The sequence below is a fragment of the Phaseolus vulgaris genome, chromosome 7 (assembly GCF_051622355.1).
Source record: "Phaseolus vulgaris cultivar YP4 chromosome 7, ASM5162235v1, whole genome shotgun sequence".
Classification (NCBI taxonomy): domain Eukaryota; kingdom Viridiplantae; phylum Streptophyta; class Magnoliopsida; order Fabales; family Fabaceae; genus Phaseolus; species Phaseolus vulgaris.
The window spans coordinates 2,257,529-2,277,533 of record NC_143504.1 but is presented as its reverse complement, the minus strand read 5'-3'; the positions used below and the strand labels follow the sequence as shown (position 1 = coordinate 2,277,533).

General features: G+C 31.5%; 3 protein-coding genes across 6 annotated transcripts; 1 reads left to right on the top strand and 2 right to left on the bottom strand.

Annotated features, from left to right (window-relative positions):
* Positions 1-929: 929 nt before the first annotated feature.
* Positions 930-1,850, top strand: LOC137828548 (uncharacterized). The gene is made up of 2 exons (XM_090305399.1): positions 930-1,411; positions 1,507-1,850. Exons 1-2 carry the CDS (start codon positions 1,075-1,077, stop codon positions 1,557-1,559), a joined length of 390 nt encoding a protein of 129 aa, XP_090161525.1. The 5' UTR covers positions 930-1,074; the 3' UTR covers positions 1,560-1,850.
* A 109-nt stretch (positions 1,851-1,959) lies between these two features.
* LOC137828547 (transcription factor TGA2.2) lies at positions 1,960-5,331 on the bottom strand. The gene is made up of 11 exons (XM_068635168.1): positions 5,076-5,331; positions 4,822-4,907; positions 4,643-4,716; positions 4,357-4,545; positions 3,819-3,923; positions 3,663-3,722; positions 3,350-3,427; positions 3,192-3,249; positions 2,771-3,042; positions 2,430-2,675; positions 1,960-2,240 (listed from the first exon to the last, which is right to left on the bottom strand). The coding sequence occupies exons 1-11, from the start codon at positions 5,144-5,146 to the stop codon at positions 2,091-2,093; spliced, it is 1,389 nt and encodes a 462-aa protein (XP_068491269.1). The 5' UTR covers positions 5,147-5,331; the 3' UTR covers positions 1,960-2,090.
* Positions 5,332-11,630: 6,299 nt separating this feature from the next.
* On the bottom strand, positions 11,631-15,898 carry LOC137828270 (uncharacterized). 4 transcript variants are annotated; one of them, XR_016523374.1, is made up of 8 exons: positions 15,643-15,898; positions 14,975-15,420; positions 13,881-14,064; positions 13,738-13,765; positions 13,541-13,618; positions 13,338-13,454; positions 12,428-12,744; positions 11,631-12,102 (listed from the first exon to the last, which is right to left on the bottom strand). XR_016523374.1 is itself a non-coding variant. In XM_068634761.2 (7 exons), the coding sequence occupies exons 1-7, from the start codon at positions 15,706-15,708 to the stop codon at positions 11,896-11,898; spliced, it is 1,479 nt and encodes a 492-aa protein (XP_068490862.1). In that variant the 5' UTR covers positions 15,709-15,898; the 3' UTR covers positions 11,631-11,895. The 4 variants fall into 4 exon arrangements, 2 of the variants coding, with proteins under 2 accessions (XP_068490862.1, XP_090161307.1); XR_011083847.2 differs by having other exon boundaries at positions 13,541-13,765; XM_068634761.2 differs by having other exon boundaries at positions 12,511-12,744; positions 13,541-13,765.
* Positions 15,899-20,005: the final 4,107 nt, after the last annotated feature.

Here is a 20,005-nt window from a genome sequence, read left to right as displayed (position 1 = left end):
TAGAAAAAATAACATTTTTATATTGTAAAATCTATAATGTATTTTATTTAACAACAAAATAATCTTTTCGCCTCATTGGGTGTATAGAGAAGTTATGGAGGTGCATTAAGAAACAGCCAGTGTTGATGGTATCCAGAGCCCAACAAGAATGATTCTGAAACGACCCACAGAGAAAATAATTTTTAAAAATATCAACAGATAAAAATATTTTATTAAAGTTTGTTATAAAGATGTGTTTATAGCAACGCCTACCTAGTACCCTCCTGTGAAATGAATCAAAGATCTCACAAAAAGTCACAAATCACAATAACTCAATATACCTGATTTTATAAGTGAAATTAATGGCTTTAAGTAACTAATCTAAGATAATTAACAACTAAATTATTACTGTCTTTAACCACGAAATTATGGGTGCAGTAGTGAGAGAAGTCTTGTAGCTCTTGTCCAGAATCTGTGACACATTTGTGGGTCCCTTCGTGTTGAGAATGCATTCATCATAATATATGCAAAAGTTTAGTTTATTGTTTAATGTTGTGATGAGAGTTTGAGCAATCCAAATATCAGCATAATAAGATTACCTTTTATTAACAGTAGTTGTAAGAAGTGAAGCAACACCAATAAGATACTCTAATTTAACGTCTTCCAATGCTTGAATCGCAAACAATTCCACGTTATGAAAGTTACATCGCACAATTTGATATTTTTAATGGCAAGATAACCCAAACCATAAGCATGCTTGATGTTGATGTTTGGTGACGAATAACGACCATTTATGTCGCTACAAATTAACTGCCAAATGTCTTGTGTTCTGATCCACTTCATTTTGCTTATAGATTTAATGATTGCATCATATGATTTAAAGTATCGGACATTTGCTAACGTACGAAATCGACATATTCTTCCAACTTGGACACTATCCGATATGAGATTTACACAGTTTCACGACACTCACCTCAAACTAATCTCTTTTCTCTCTTATTCATCCATCTATATACATAAACCTCAACACCCCTTTATGTTTACATCCCAAGTCATCATTCCCTTGTAGCAAACAAAGCCTGAAATTCAAGTTTTATGGAGATGAATTCAGATCCTAGAGTTATGTCTGATGCAGAATATGAAGAGGATACTTCCTATGCTGAGATTAGGAGGCAGATTCTGCTACTGACTTCTGAAGACAACGAAGATTTACTACAAACAACAAGTTTCAATCCCATTAATGTCACTGATGGTGGTTCAAACAGGTCAGTTTACAGATTTAACTGGGCTTCTCCACCTCCAAGCAATTTTTGTTTGTGGGAAGGACATGGTTCTGGTTCACCACCCCTTTGGCTTGCGAACTTGTGGAAGAGTGGTAAAGGCACTGGGGTGTTCATTCCCCAGGTGGCATCCAGGAAAAACCAGAGACCAGGTAGAGTTTTTCAGATCTGCATCACTAGTTTAAATATGAAACTGCTAGAAGAAAAATGAATTATTTACTAGTGTTACACTGTCGATTCTTGGCAGGAAAAATGAATAGCAGGAGAAAAATCTATAGACCAGTGGGAAACAAGGATTGAAGAATCTTGGATAAATTTCTACTTAATTGAAATTGTATTCATGCTCTCGATCATAATATATAGCATATGATACAATGATGTTCCTTAGTGGAGAATGGAAGATGATAAAAAGGGTGAAAAGTTTGTACAAAACTCTACCTTTTCGTTCATATGATTTTGCTCAACTATATTGTTTACATATGTACATATCGCAGTTATTATAGGGGAGTAAAACAAAATTTGTGCAACTTGTTTGATGTAATTTCCTGTTCTATTCGATGAAAAAAATACACCAAATTGTTCGCATTTAAATGTAGAGCTTTTTCTTTGACATAAATGAAAATATTTATAATTATTTCTATCAATAAGCCACACGCTTTATAGAAGTTGTCAAGATTTTTGCTCTCAAGACGTGTAAGCATAACACAGAAAAATATTCACTTGAATATCTCAATAATGTACAGATTTTACAAGAGTTAAAAACTTGTACAAATCAAGATGCAATAATTAGCCATATTTGAGATAAAGATTAGTTCTGAGTGTGGGTGACACCTAGTACTCTCTGGGGCACGCTAACCATAGAGAATTAAGAGCTCTGAGTCGTGAAACGTAATCATTTATGACAAGGAGTGCCCGCGCAGCTTGGAAGGTAGTTAAAATCCTACGCATCTGCTGCAGAGTTTGTTGCCTCAAGAGATCAGCCTGAGAAAAGTAACACATGTACTCTCAGAATACAATGCAAACAAATTCTTAAGGTTTGTGAGAATAGTGAAATTGGTAAAGTAACAGTACACAGAAAATAAATTCCTAAATAATGTGCAATTTTATTATTGTAAGTGAAAAATTATAATGCTGCAATCAAGTACTAAATATTAGTATTAGATTAAGTACCTGATGAAGGAAACTCTCTAGTGTGGCAAGCTTGCCCAATGCAATGGCCATTTGGCCCATGTACTCAGCAACATTTCCAGAACCAGAGGGTCCCTGGCAGGAAGATGAGAGTGTCTCTGAAAGAGACTGCTGCAATGCTTCCATGCCTTGTGATAATGCATCCTCAGCCTGCTGGGAAGACTGTTGCAGATTGTAAATGCCCATCAACTGTTCTTCCGTTAATGGCTCAAGCTGGTTTCTAACTATCTGAATATCCAAACAAATATGCACACCACTCATCATCAACTGAACACAATATTTACTCAAGACACCAAATTTCAGTAACTGATATGGTCAATCACCTTGAGAAGTTCAGATGAACGAAATCCACCAAGCCATATGAAGCACCTTTCTGCAGGAGTCTTCCACATCCCAGAAAGTATGTGAAATACATCAGCCTTTGCCCCTATGCTCTTCAACCTAAATAAATCATCGTAATGTGCCATGACTCCATCAACAAGAAGATGCAGTTCATTATCACCCATTCGAGAATTTATAGCTGATCTTAGGTCATTGATCAGCCGTTGATGCTCATCCACCCAACGGGCATAGTCCATGTCAAATGCTAAGGCGCCTGAAAGATAAAAAAAATCATCACAAAACTAAAATTCAACTTCCATATTATTAAGCATAATCACACAAATACACACACATGCGTACATGTACGCAGAAAAACTTCATGACCAGACACGTTCACGTATGAATAATCATCTTTGTTATTACCATTTCCAACAACTGAATGACCGCGATCCCCCGTGACTCCACTCGCAATATGAACACCCTGGAGGACGTAGCAACCCATAAAAAAATAGCAAGTCGAATAACAACAAAATTATGTTTTGGATGCAAATTATCTACCAGAAACCTTTAATATCTTACACCTGCTGACGTGCCCGTTGAAGATCTTGTTCTAATTGTGCAAGCCTGACTCGACTGTTCTCCAACTGTTGCACATATGCCTGTTCATGATCAAACCATATAAACGAATCAAATACATTCCATTAACATAATTCTTAGACTTATCTGAAAAATTAACTTGTTAATCACTTCAGTGATTGTGACACATATGAGGAGAAACAAAAAATTAGTGACAGTGAAACGGATTAACATGATGAACTCAACTAAAAGCCAATTGTGATAAACTTCTGAGTAAAAAAAAAAAAGACACAAATATTATCTCCCTTGAGCAATTACCTTTTTCCTCAACCGACTCTTCCTTGCAGCCTCCCGATTCTGAGCTAGCCTACGTACAGTCTAACAGAAGACGTTCACAAAAATAATGCTATCAGCAGCAACGAAAACAAGAAACACTAAGCACAGAATTTAGTAGCGAAACAAGCATCAAACAACCTTCTGGTCTTCAGGTTTAGCCTTAATCTTAGTTTGATCCTGGGAGTCCACCACTACAAGTGCCCCGTCCCCAACTCCATTGCCCCAGGACACGGTAGAGAAACACTGTAAACAAAAAATACATTAAAATCTGCAATTCACATCATCTCTCTCAAATGCCTAGAAATTTATAATAGACCAAATTACACTGTTACTTATTTATCTTATTTATTTAGCTTCAATTAGGAATAACAAGTTTCCATTTTAACCCGTTAAGTTCGTCTTCCTGTCATCTTTTTGGACAAAACGTTTATGTTGATAGAAATGCCAAAAATCTAACTGATGTGGTATCTTTTAGTAGTCAAGTTGATTAAGTAAGTGTGAGAAACAGACAAAAAGGCCAAATTAAGCTGAGAGAAACACCCCAGAGACCAGAATTTTCATCTTCAAAAATTAAAAAGAAAAACATAGTGACAAAAACTCATTTTCAGCATTTTAATGACTTTCCATTTCCAACACATAACAGTAACAGCATGTCAATAATTTTTCAGAAACCCACTTGGTTCTTATCATCGGTGTCGATATCCGTGCAAGTATCTTCAGTGTGTTGGCTTTCATCTGCCCATTTCTCAACATACTGGTTCCCCATGGGCATGGTGGCGCTACTGTTTCCTCTCTGATATATGTGTTGAGACTCTGTCTCAACACACCCCACAACCGTCGAAGCAAACTCTGCACCTCCAAGGTTCTACGCAAACATTTTCATCCGAACCCAAAACAGATAAGGCACGCGTGAACAAAACTTGTCTAACTAGAGAGGAAAACGAGGGTGAAAGGACTGGTACCGTGTTGAATGTCCCACACTGCAAGTTGCTTGCAACAACAGCCATATTGTTCGACTTCGCACCAAACACAGAACCTGCATAAAATAGAGTTAAAAATTAAAATTACAACCCGAGAAGGAACCATTGTGTGCGTATGTGTGGCTATATAAATTGTGAAGACATGGAAAGAGAGTATTAACTTGAACTTAAATCAACAGCATCGTGCTGTCGAAAAGAATGCTGAATATCAGAGAAGCGCGTGGGATTTCGGTTGGTGTCATTTCCCCTGTTACAGAAAAAAGAAAAACAGAGGAACTCTGTTTTACACAAGTTCATATTTGTAACACCAAAAGATAAATAGATAAACACATAAACACATGCAGTTGTTGCTGCATGTGAATGGTTCTTGCAGATTCCGTTACTGATTTAGCAACAGAAGTTGTGGGTAATTTACCGGTGAATGAAGGAAGAGTGGGAATAGAGTGGAGAGGTTGATTCTGATTCGGTTGGGTTGAAGCTTTGCATTGTTTCTAAGCTAAGTGATTAGGAAAAAGAAAGCATGAATGTTGGTGATGATGGGTTTTTGTTGTTAAACAAGTGGAAGCAGAGGAATATGGAAATGCAGTTGGAAGCATAAAGTGATGGATGAAGCTTTAAGAAGAGTGTAGTGTAGTAGTAGTGTTGCATCACCACGCCACATTTCAAGCTCCAACCTTCTCTTTCACTAATTTTATTCATATACCTTCAATAAAACAAATTTTTGTTACTTTAATAAAAAGAATAAGAATACAATGTACAAATACTAAAATTAACTACATAATATCATAATAAAAACATTTTCTATTATACTTCTCCTAATTTTTTTTATTTTTCATTTTTCTGTTCTTTATTTTTTTTTCTCTGTAAAAAAAAAAATTATAGTGATCCAAAAATTTCAGTAGTTTGAAAAGTTTTTATGAAGAGTTTCCTACATATTAACATATTAAAAATAATAAAAGTCTGAAAACTTTTATAAAAAACAATTATTTTAACATATCACTTATCAAATTTTTTTTTACAAAATTTTTTATGTTAAACATCTCACCTATCAATTGAATAAACTCTTTGTATGTGGATTTTTTTAAAACAAAAGTATATATTAACAAACTAGGTAGAAGGAGTGTCCACTCCTATAAAAAATCACATATATAATCATATATTACTAATAGACAAATAGTTAAACAAAAATTACTCATGACATATTTGCACATAACTACGAACATGTTCTCAAAATAATAAATATTTGATCTTTAAAGCTAATATTATTTATGTCTAACCAACTTAATTAGATTATCATCTATCAAACTTTCTTAGATATCTTCTTAATAATTACATGATGATAAGTGAAATATATTTGTAGTTATATAAGTCTTAAAGAATACTTTTGATCATGTTTTTCTCTCTTATTCTTTCGTGTTTGATTCTTTGACTCCCGGTCACATGTAAAATGTTATCCGACAATCAAGTAAATATTTTGTTTCGATGTGGTTAATGTATTAATAAAAATGTATTTTATTCTTATATAATCATACTTATTTATAGAGTTTGTAATGAATTATCTAATTGACGTGTCATATTTAATATGTATCATAACTTAAATATTCTTTTTATTTATTATTCAATATGCAAATATATTTATAAAGAACTCAAATTTGTTACCTTTCCAAGATCAGATATTTGCAATCCACCCCTAGGTGGTAGTTTGAGTGAAAGTTAAGTCTAACAATTTTATTGCTCAAAGTGTCAAATTAAACATTTGAAGGAGGAAAAAGTTAATATTGATTCTCTTTGACTTAAATATAGCTCAATCAAAATCTGAATGCTCAAACAATAAATTGTATAATTCAAGTAACTTATACAAATTAATTATCCCTTATCCTTAAAAAAACCATCCAAACAATATTTTTATGTGGTTTAATATATGGTTTATAGTATACTATGTGTTTATTCCTATATGGATTAAGTTGAATTATTTATGGTTAAATTTGATGGGTTTCAATTTATTTGAATATGATCAATGGGAACAATAATTTTCTAGGTGCTAATTGACCTTTTGAGATGTGATGAATTGAACATGTAGATGAGAATAGTAAAAGCTGGAAAATCAATAGGGATTTGTGTATTATTACTTTGCTTAGAAACTATTACCAGCTATATTGACTCTTATGAACCACTCCACTGAAAAATAAACTGTAATAATAACTTAGGTTGTTATGAGATAATTGGAGAACATGATGTAATATTTTATTATTTATGGTTAATTTCTTTATATTTTAGGTTTAGTTTTATTAAATTGTGTATGTTATTATTTATGGTTATTTTTTTATATTTTAGGTTTAGTTTTATTGATTATATGTGTTTACTATTGTAATAACTGTGCTTTACAGAAAAATATAATTGTAAAACTCAAGGCAAAAAAAAACTTTTATTTGATAAAGGACAAAATCATCTAATTAAAATATAATATAAAAATAGTTATACATTTTTTTATCCTCTTTATACGGTGACATAGATATAATGATAACTAGTGAAACTAAGAGTTATCCTGTCATAACACTTTTTATTATGTTATCTTATAACTTTTTATGGTTAATGTGTATATATATATAAGTTTTATTTTGTATGATTTTCTTTATTAAGTGAAATAAAGTTAAACATAGTTAGATACTGAGACCATATTCACCATAGATCAAATTAAGAATAATAAACTAAACACACGTAATCAATATGATTGGAAAGACTAAAAATAGTAAAAGAATTTGACATTAAAATTTAAAAAAAAAACTATGTGTAGTATAATTTGAAAAATAAAAAACGTCCCCATCTTAATAAAGTGAAGAGTTGAGTTACATGATTCATAAAATAAAAGTTCTTCTCTGTTGTCTTTTTCCTTGTTATTACTTTTTGTAAGCTATCAGTAGAATTTGTCTTTAGTGATCGGAGGTTTCACACTGCAGCACAAAATCTATTTTCCTTCCTATTTCTTCCTCGTATATTTTTCTTTCAACCAAAGAAACAATTAATTAAAATTGAAATTTTTGAAAACTGATTAAAAGTTACCTAAGTCGTTATCAAATATAATTTTTTTTTAAATCATATCCACCGAAAAGAATTAAGTATAAAATGAAAACATGTGATTACAGTAAAAAAAAAGATGAAGTTTTACAGGGTTGAATATTCATTGTACTATGAGTGTAAATTTATGTTGTGATTGGTTGTGTGTGGAGGTGTATGAGGTATCTTTGATTTGGTTCATCTCCCAAGACAGAAACAACTGTTTGAGCATCTCTCTCTTCACATTTTCAGATGTTTCAGACAAAAAAAGTTATTATTAAATAGGGAGTGTTCTGTTACATTATATGATTGATCCTCTGCAATCTGCATTCTGATATCTGATATCTGCAATCTGCAATCTGATATCTGATATCTGCAATCTGCATAATGCATGCTTCTCTCGCTCAAGGCTCCAGCATACTACTACAACTGTAAGACGCTCAGCCCTATGAAGCTGCAGCTCTGACCTCATCTCTATCATCTGAAAATGTTCTTCATTACAAAAGGACCTTCAAGAATCATTACATATATCATTTTAACTTTTAACACATTAACACTTTATGATATTTGGTTATCAGAAAACTAGAGTAAAAAGAAGATTAACATGGCAGAAAATAAAAGAGAAAAGTGCTAATAAACATTAAACAGAAATTACACTGCTACAAAAAAAATATTAAATCAAAATTAGATATTAATTGAAAGATTATTTGTTAATAATAAAGATTGATTTAAAATATCAATAATATTTAATTTATTTTGATATAATTTAACTGATGAATTTTAGAGAAATTTTCCTTTTAGTTATTTATTTTATCTAACACTAAAAATATAGATCTTACTCAAAACAATCGAATTTGAATACATTGATAATTTATGTTATTTTAGATTAAGATAAAATTGTTTAATTCTTTTGAAGAAAAGTTATAAAACTATTAATGGAACGGTGAATTGTATAGAATAAATGTTGTTCAATATAGAATTATATTGCGATTAAAATATGTAACGAATAAATATTTTTAAGATATAAATTTTATTTTAGATTTATTATCAATATTTTAAATTTATTATATTTTTCGTCTCTAAACTTTTTATGAATTTAAGACACCATAAACGTGAATAGTTTACATTGTGGTATATTTCTAATTTTAATTATTGGTACTTTAAGAAAATTATTGAAATGTAAGTTAGAACTACAAGTATTAAAAATGGGAATAGGAAGTATTAAGAAATTAAATTAAACTATCATCATAAGTACAAATTCAATCCTGATTTTAAATGTTCATTTACACTAATCAATTGAACTTTTTAAGGAAAATAAATAAATACAAGACAACACTTCTTATATGTATAAAAAAACATAATCTTTATTAAAGGATACTATTTTTGAAACGATGAACTCAATTTTTTTTTGTAGAAAATCGTAATGTTTTTTATTTTTAAATTATTGTATTCTTTTTAGGTGGTGTGTCTACTACATCTATACGAAAATGTATTATTTTATATATTTTGAGTACTACATTGACTAGGGTTGCAAAACCTGACATTCAAGTGTGCGACAATAAATATAAAGTAAATATAAACTGTATGTTTTAGACTCTGCAAATAGTTATCTTATTTGAAAGGACTTTTAGTTACACATATCCGCATTAAATGCATAGTATGTTCTTAACATATAATTAATTAAGTCTTTAACAAGTTATAACAATATTTGGCCTAAGTACTAAAAATACATAGGTGTCTTTTGGTCCAAGACACAATGTGTCATATAGAATATTTGTTTGATATTTTTATCTAAATAGTTAATTTCATATTTTAACTATTCATATAATTTTAAAAATGATTAAAATAGCTTATTAATTTGTGTTTCAAATAAAGAATTTGAGATCTTAAATTTAGAACATTCATAATGATAAAAAAAAACAAGTGTACTTTTAATTCGTATATAATATATCTTTTTTTTTCTTGTGTCTCTTCTGATATATACTAAAATTTTTATCATATATTCTCTGTATCTGCACTTGTTACTTGTTTTATTCAATAATAAATGTCGTTTTCTATTCAAAATTGATAATCCAAATTTTCTTGATTTATGATGGTATAGAGTTAATGTTTTTAAATAAGAGCATTAAGAGACTTGTTTATACATAACATCAGACGTGGTCCATGACATTACAGTCTTCTAACTTCTAGTATAAATCTAACTCGACGAGATTAAAAAGCTTAAAAGTGTCTATGATTTTACTATTTTATATTATTTATTATGAAAAATCGTGTTAGAATAATATAACTTTAATAAGTAATAATTAAAATTTAATCATATTTAACGTGTAATTGTGATAGTTTTTCATAATTCTAAAATTTCTATTTATTTTTTATAATTAACTTATAATAAAATTATTCCAATGACAAAAAAGCCCTCATTGGTTAGTTTTGTTTATAATAAAAGAAGAGTGAAAGAATGGGTTTGAAAAAGCAGAAGGATGTGTTGGAAAAGAGTAAAAAATAGAATAACTAGGTAGGTAATTATTTAAGGAAGTGAGAGAGTATTTAATATGCATGTCACGTAAAGCGAGGTTATAGCCATGGGAAGGAGTGCATGGTGAGATAGATGGATGGGACGGTGATGAGATTGAGGCTATGTATTTAAAGCTTCATTTTTCTTCTCACTTCTCATTTATTATTCTCTCACACAGACATAACTTGAAAAAATAGTTGTCAACAGTTATGTCAGACGATGATTGAAAAAGATTGGATTAGATTAGATAAATGGTTTTGTTTTGTGGGTCTAAGAGAGAAAAAGAGGAGTAGCCATGAGGTAGGTAGGGTTAAATAAAGTAAAATGTTTGCTTGAAAGGAACCTCTTGGTGAAGCAGAAGCAGAAGCATAAGCATAAGGTGTTAGAGGTGTTAGAATTAGAAGAAGAAGTAGGTTCAGGCTAGAGCGTGTGTCAGAACAAGTTTGTGCATTTTACGCTAACGTTTGCATCAGGCTCAGCCTGGAAGTGTGGAACTGAGATGAGATCAGAACGCAAAAGCTAAATTTGGAAACCCTATTGCACTCTATCACGCATCCTTTCTAACTCTTTTATGTCAGACACACTACCTTTTACTTGCATAAAACAAATAAACACACAGAAAAATAATAATAATATGTGAGTTCAAAAAATGGATAAAAGGAAAAGAAAGTGATGCTAAAGTAGTACAATCAATCTTATCGTGAATTCAAACATAACAGAGAAGTTTGCAGGTGTTGCGTGCAGGTTCAGGCCACCTTCTCTTCTCGGCCAACACAAATATCTATTTCAATTCTACCACAATCTCTAATTAGTAATCATCCTTTCATTCTCTTTACTTATAAACACTGCTTTTGGTTCTGATACACCAGTCAAAATCACTCCTCTTGTTCTTGTTATACCATTTTTTTGTAATTTTTTTAACTTCTTAGCAATAGCTAACTGTTGTAAAATCCTTGAAAATTTAAAGGGGTGCGATAAAATTTTGTCTTTTTTAGATTCGAAAAATTAGTCACATGCTTCGGCTGTTGGTAGTACTGTTGTAACCTTTTATCTGAAAAACAATAGGAAATGTACTTTGAAGTTTTGACCTTCTTATCTTCTAAATTTCTCTCATTTAATTATCTTAAAAGAGGTTATAATGAACAAAACACATGTTGTGATTTTCACTTACATGGACTCAGGTGAATACGGGCTATAGATTAAACGAACCAGTTGGCCCATAAATCCATTTCTAATTATGACCCAATGTTGCAGTGACCATTAGTTTCATAAATGCTTCTGACTAACTTTTGTTATCTAAATTTGTGATTTCAAATTCTATATATATATACGCACAAAAAATGATAACTATGAAATTGGAATTTTCAAACCAATATGGTCGGCATTCACCCAACAACCACGTACCAAGAAAACCTTTTTTAGTGTCTGGCTATGTCCATTTTTATTTGCCAAAAGTAAAGAAACTGTACATTGTTTTGTTCTGTAGTTTATAGTTGTACAAATGGATTCATACACCTGAAGACAGGACGTAAGGTTACATCTCTCTGTCCCCTTTCCGATACAAAAATAATACAAGACAACTTTGGACATTCTCCTATTCCTATTGATTCAACTCAAAATATGAAATGAAAAATACGTTTGACATGATACAAAAAATAATGATCCCTCAAATACGCGCATTTTGGTCATCCAATCGATTGTGGGTTAAAACTTCCCTTGCTCGAGCACTTCTATATTGAAGTCGCTGATGAAGTGTCTCAGACATTTGGTTGAAAAATTCAGCGTCCCATCTTTGAATCAATAAGGGGTCTTCTGCATAGCAGATGTAAATGGACGTAACAGCACTTTCCACCACCACCATTGCCATTCCAACCTGAAATATAATTGCATATTTTAACTCACATGCATTCAGCCATATACAGCTTTGACTGACTTTCACAGTCAGCACACCACAAACAACGTAATGTACAAGACTTTTCACCATTAATTTAGCTGTCATGCATAGATATAAAAACAATTGCAAATTCAACATTGCGGTTTGAATAATTCTAATGGTCAACGTGCTACAGGGAAATGATAAGCATCATTACAAGCCTTTTGATTTATGGAAAAACCCAACATCTGTGAAGTAATTATACTGATGCAATCCAATTAATTGATCACAAGTGGTTTATGGACAATAATTGAATGTTCCTCACCAATTTTAGAGAATAAAAAGTTTAACAAGCGGCATGTAGTCCAACCAAGAACAAGCTTTAAACAGGGAGGTTGTTTAACATACCAATACCATCCCCATCAGCATGCACGTGAATCCGATCATAATAACTCTGTCACTCCATTTAACCCATGCCCAAACACCAGAGCAAGTTCCAGTTATCAGCCCACCAAAAATAGTACCCATTAGAAGCACGGCACCAGAACAATCATAGGCCACAAGTGCTTCAACCCCAGTAGACTGGAGTAACTCCCATGCATCTCTAGCAGACCGGTTAAAGCTTTTACCATAAACAGCAATCTGAAAGGGAGGTGACCATTTAAAACATGCCAGAATAAGTTTTCCATGAACCAATACATTCAACAAACTTCAACACAACTTGACTGTACACTATATCTCAATTATCATGGAAAAATATAGACAGCTGCTTTAAACAGCCCATGTTAATCTTTTTGTGTCATTCCTAGAAATGCATTATCTTTACCCTTGTAATTCAGAATGCTGACAGAACATGAATGTTTTCCATATCTTTCTAAATTTCTAGTAATTGAAATTCTATTAATTCATTTTTAACCTTTATCTTGAAAGACTTTCATCCTGGATATTCAACCAATTATATCCTTAACTTCGAAAAACAATTAAAATATGAGAACAAACTGTCAATGACATTTCCTTTGGAAGCACTGAATCTGTATTGATCCCTTACTAGCCTCAACAAAAGATCTTCATTTCAGGGCAGTGAACCTGTTTCCAGGAATTTTTACATATTCCTACTACATAATACCAGCAGTAAAACTAAATAAAATTCCACAAACCCTGTATTTGATTGTCATATAGAAGAAGTAAATTATACATATAGAGGACTAGTTAATGAAGCGGTCACAGAAGTGTACCTGAACATAGGCATACTTGTTAAAGAAACGAACGAGAGTCTCCACGAGATGGAAAAGGAAATCAACAAAGCAAAGTAAACACTCATTATTGCCAATCTTAGACCGAAATCCCCGTATCTGGAAGACAAAACAAAATTTTAAAAGAGAAAAAGTGAACAAGAAAAACCTCCATAGATGAAAGGAATGAACTAGAAATTGGTAACCTTCCATCGTAGCGTCCTAATAGCTGCAGTAAATAATGAACCATAGCAAATGCTGCCAAACGATGTTGTTAAAGCATACTGTAGAGATTTCACTAAGGAGTTAGCTGGAATTGAAGCTGCATCTCTACCACCATGAAAAAGAACAAGAAACACCATCCCAGACACTATAACATGCACAGTATTACATAGTACTGCACCTGTCCAAAATAAGCTCACAGAGAAGACCTGCAAACATGAATTGCAATACCAGCCTAATCAGACACGGAAAGTCTACTGATTTGATGCCAAAACCAGTTCGAACAAGAACAGATAGAATGAAGAAAAAAACTTGCCAGCTCACCACAAGAAGCCACCAGCGTCCACCATCACCCATGCTTGAAGCCACAACACCTGCTGCTCCAAATGACCATAAAGTCATCCATAGAAGCACAACAAACATAAAAGCATATGCCACTCTCATAACCTCAGGAAGATTCCAAATCAACTTCACAGCTTTTTGCAGAATCAACATCGTAAATGGGAGTCTGGAGAAAAAGAGAAGCCACAATAAACCATTTTATGGACTCAACCAATTACACAAATAACTAAAAAGAAGCGGCACAAAAACCTTAACCACAAATCAGAAGCTGGCAACGTTAATCTTTGGAGGCATGCAAAGAAAAATTTCTGTAAGAACTGAATATAACAAGTTTACAACTGCTTATTTGCATTTCCAGGGATGGGAGACTGTTGAAACAGTAAGGACTGGATGGCAAACAGAGAGAGAATATATTCAAAAATTGTATAACAGTGATATTCTCCTACAAAATATGCCAATCAACCGCCACATTCACTGCACACAGGACAAAGAACAAAACTAAAGCAGGATGCATTGTTGACTATCATATAAACCAAAATATTCAGAGAATAGCTTAGCATTCCAGTCCGATTTCCTTATATGAGGGAAAAAACACATTACTTCGGATTCAAAAAAACAGTGAATGGATACCAAAAAACAAAACACTATCGAAGTATTCCTAGTGCGGGTTTGTTTCCCAATTTGAACAGCTGTTTCACACATGGCAATAAATTAAACGTGACAGAAAGATTTTGATGGGATTTGAAACGGCCTTTCAAACACACCATCAAATAATACCATTAACATTCAGCTCAATGTCTGTCCGCAACCCACAACGTTTTCTGATACACATGATTACAAGGATTATCTCCAGTTATTTACTGATATTAATCTCCTTAGAGAGATCTAGAGTCATCGAATGGTGAGTTGTCCCTGTTAACTAAGCTCCCTCCATACAAAAAAGTCAAAATTCAAGTTCCAAATCACTTGCTTAATCGAACCGAGTCCATCACCACCCATTGGCTTACGGTCCACAATTTGAGTTACAAGAAAACAACTGAAATCAAGACCAACATGAAACATGTAAAGACCAATACCTGTCTACGACTGATACGACATAAAGGAACTGCAGAAGAGCTCCAATGGCAAAAGCAACCCCCCAGAAAATCTGGCCAGCCCAGAAACACAAAACACTGATGACAGCAAGGTAAGTGGTGAGTATGTGAACAGACACCTTCATCATTTGAGTTGCCTGGGAGCCCAACAACAACAACCAACTCCATCCAAGAACAGTCCCAACCCCACCAGCAGCAGCATAGAGGGGCCAGTAAGTCTCAGTCAACCCGGATTGGTTCTCAGAAAACCGGGAGGTAAACTTGTCAATGTTAAGTCTATTCTCTCTCTCAAATCTATTCAGACCAAGAACCCCAAGAAGGAACCCCAGCCCAATCAAATGGATTAAGAATATTCCTAACCAGAACACATCGTGCCACCGCCGCGACTGCTCCGCAGCCACCCCTTCTCCGCTGCTCCGGGCCGCAGTCTATCACAATTCCCAACAAAACCCAATTTAGAATCTCCAAATGAAGTTCAAAAGCAATGTCTTTTTGGCATTAGGTAGATCATAGACAATTATCATAGTGTGTTGGCAAATGAGTGTAACTGGCAGTACCCAGATTGAGAAAATAGTCCTAAACACTGAATTGTAGTGTAGAGACGAAAATGATTGACTTGAGAGAGATAAAAAAGGAAGGAGTTGAGGTACCTGATTGGCGGTGGCTATGGAAGCGAACTCGGAGGAGCAGGAAGAGGAAGAGGGGGAATCCATCATTGGGAGCAATGGAGAAGAAACATTGTGTTATCTATGTAGAATAAATTATGAAATCATGAATTTGGTAAACATGGCGAAACCTTCGAGGGAACAAAGTCAATGATTATGGCAGAAGAACGAAGGAATAGTTTTATTCTCTAGGGTTTTCGTTTCAACCCTGCTACTAATATTTTTTACTATTTTTTTGTTTTACAGTCAAAGGCAAATTTGGATAGAATTATAGTAATTGTTTATTTTCCATATATTAAATAGTATGTAATTTTACATCATTAATTAATAATAAATAAATTAAACACTATTTACGTTTCTTTTTCTCTCCCTTATTTTCTTAAACAGTTTTTCTGTGTGTTTCTGGCGACCACGCGCTTTATATGATTGTATTGCCATGTCATGGTTTGGCTGCTTTCATAGTATGTGTTTTCATTTTCACTTTTCTAAAAAGTTGGAAAAAGGAAATATTTTTTTCCAACTACCACAGAATATTTGGTAATAAATTTTAAAAAATAAGTATTTGCTGAACTGTTCATGAGAGCAGTTCAAAAATTCATTTCTACAATGTCAAATTCTAAGCTCCATTTTATTCCTTTTGCTTCAAAAAAAATAAATCAGAATTCAGATCTGAATAATGAATAAACCAAATTTTGACCTTATTTTTTAAAAATTATATAATTGAAAACTGAAAATAAATATAGAAAAAAAAATATAAAATCAAGTTAATTTTAAAAACAATCGTTTCAAAATACATTTAATATTCTGGAAAACTTGTTACATAAAATATTTTCTATAAATCCTATTCCAAAAATTATGTTCTCCAAATTCTATAAAACTTGTGTATGGAATATTCATGGAACAAGTAATTTGGAATTTAGCTTTAATAAGGACAAAATTGTCATTTTAAAAACTACGGGTGCAGTTAAGATTGCATGAAATTTGGGCCAACACTTATTGGTATCTTCGGGCTATGCCGAGTACTGGGTTAGCCCAGAATATTGATAACATGTTCTTTTAAGGATTTTAAATTTTGCATCTTCATAAAATTCAACTGTATCTTCCATATAATATAAAATTCATTTTGGATTATATATTTTAGAATATAATATTTTTGGATTTTTTAAATATATTTATATTTTATTTTTTAGATAGTATTTTGAATTTTAAAACATACAAATTATTTAATAGAAATGTATTTTTTAATAAGAACAATATTTACCAAAAGTAAATATTACAAAATTATGATAATGCATCATATATTAATAAAAAAAGTTTGTATATTGTTAAATTAAAAAAAAAAAATACTAGGCTAATTGCAATGCACTGTCGGTTTGGTCTCACGTTGTAGTACATTCGGTCACATGTCCACGATTATATACTGTTGAATGTCAACGATTATCCAAAATATACCTTGCATTCATTTAACTAATGCATTAGGTATAAAAATAAAAACAAAAAAGTATAATAACATAATAATAGAAATAACTTACCGAACAAGCATGCTCGTGTTGTGACGGTCGTGTTTGGCCATCATTCGACAACGCGACAATATGTACGATCAATCTCCATTTGTCAAAGGAAGTATGTAGGGGTGTGACAGAGTCATTGCATATATTTAACTACACATGTTGAGGGATGTGAAGTCAATGTCACACCATAATAAGATGGTCGACAAAGTGCAACCATCGATCATTAATGACCACAAATACACCTTATTCGAAAGGTATGGAGGAGGGAGAGGTCGAGGAATCATTTGCTCATACCTAAATTGGCACATCACGCGTCATATGTGTTGTATGATGGACTCCTTGTACACCTCGCACAACTAGCTCATATATGCACATGATCACCATACATTGCCTCAACTCTGTTCTGATGTCACCAAAATATACCCAAGTAACTACCAACAATAATGATGTGAATTCCAGCATCACCTACATATAAAATTGCTCCACAATAGAAATGGAGCAATGGGACACATCATTTAGGTAGAAGAAGGAAAGAGAAGTCAATTAAATATAACTATAAGAAAAAGTAGTTTTGTTCTTTTTTTTCAACAAGGAATGCAAAACCTATTTTTTAAATGCCAAAGGTTTTATTTTTAGTGCTTACACATATAGACAGTAAAAAAAACTATTTAACATCTAAAACAGTACTAAACTTTGTCAGGTGAAGAAAATCTAGATTCTCATTCGTTCTAGCTGGAGACATGAAAGCAAAAACAGAAGTTGAATGAACAGTTTAATCATTTGTATTTTGAACACAGACACAATATCATTCCCATTATTTGTTTAATCTTTCCATCTTCACCTAATTCGCCACTCATGAATCTCTGACTTTGAAGGAAGAAACCAACAAAGTGAGGTTAAAATTTTCCAAAAGCCACACATCTATTTCCATGGAAAGGTCACAAATTGTCTTATATGAATGTATGGTAGTTCTTGCTTCTAGTTTTAGCCACAAGAGTGCCCAGTTACATCATCATCTCTTGTCTCTTTCTTATTGCCATTTTTTTTAAGACAACTATTTTATCTGTGTAACTAAGAGATAAAATGGTATTTTAAAATGGTGTACTTTGAAGAAAATTAAGAGAAGAAGCTTCCAAAAATGGTTTTATGGAGCCAGGTACCCTAAACCTTTTTGTCATCCTCAACCCTCCACTCATGAACTACCAATCAAAGGTGGTTTTCAGCTTCAATATTATCTAATACTTTTTTAGTACCATTTCCAACTGTAAACAGACACTTTATTATTTTTTACATTAAAATAAACTTCAAAAGGTAAACATGGAAAGCAAGACAAATACCTTTTTCTGCTATTTTTTAATAACTTTATTTGGTATATTTCCACTGTAATTTTCTTACATGCTTAACAAATTATAAAATACCTTAATAATTATATTGGTTAAATAACGTTAAATTGATTTTTATTTTAATCTAAACTTTAGTTTTATTGGTATTTGTAGTAAACTTCTTCAAATTAATAGTATAAACTCTATTATAATATTATAATATATTTATAGTAAATTTTTTCCGTGACAAATTATATAAATTCTATTATATTATTATAACGTCTTAATATAAAATATTTTAACATTTTAGAATTTTTTTTAAATGATCATTTCTAATAATTTTCTTATTATAAATATTTAAGGAGATAAAAAATTTATAAATACCCAGGAAATAAAAAATTAGACTAAAAACGAATTTGAATAAAAATATAAGAAAAAAAAATATATCTAACCCTAAATATAATTTTTAAACTATTAATTGCAAAATGGTAATAAAGAATTCCTCTAAATATTGTATTTATAATTTTCCTAAATTATATTATATGCAAATTTTTAAATTATTTCATTAATCTTATTTAAAAGATAAGTTTTTATTTATAGATTTTTGAAGTAGTAGGTTAAGAACACAAATAAAAAGGTTTTTATTAGAATTTATGTTAGGGGTGCATTGGAAATCAGAGTTGGTGTGTGTATTGATCTACCTGATCTTGTTTTCTTCATTTTCTAAATCTTAAGAGATCATTTAATATTTTGATTTGACTCATTTTAAACAAAAGATACCTTATAGAAGTTAAAATACGATGATAATTATTCTTTAAAATACATTTTAATGTCTTAATTTGAGAGGAATCAAATTATAATATTTGCTTTGCTTATTTTTATTAAAAAAGCAAGAAAAAAGGTCACTTATGTTTCTAGGATAAAATATTAAATATGTAGGTTAAAATGAATCACCAACTTTGAACCATCCGATTTATAAATAAACTATTAAACAAAAGGAATAAATTACTTTCATCTTCTTATATTAATTTTCAATAATTAAGTTTTTTTCATATATTGTCTATTTTTATCATTTCACTGATCTTTATCTATTTTCTCATCGTTCTTCAATCTTCACTTCTTGGTATCAACACAAATAACATATTCATTGATCTATTTGTTCTAAAAACAAATCACAAAAGAAAAAAAAAAACAAATTATTAATGTAAGTGGTTAAAATGGCTCGTTGAAAGCACGTGACACTGAAAATTAGTTAATGAGTGCATTTATTATTCTTTATTATAGCGATTTATTGCTCACCGCAAAATCAAGTTTTTTTTTTATAATTATATACGAATTATTGATTTTAAGACTAAAATAATTTATATATTTATTTTAAAAAATGACCCGTTTTTTATTTTTGAAACAAAACCTTCAAAATCTTTTTAAAATTATTATAATATTGAAGTAAAAAGCATCTTTTGAACACAATCGAAACTTACATTAGACGCAATCTGTAGAAATAAAAAAAAAAAT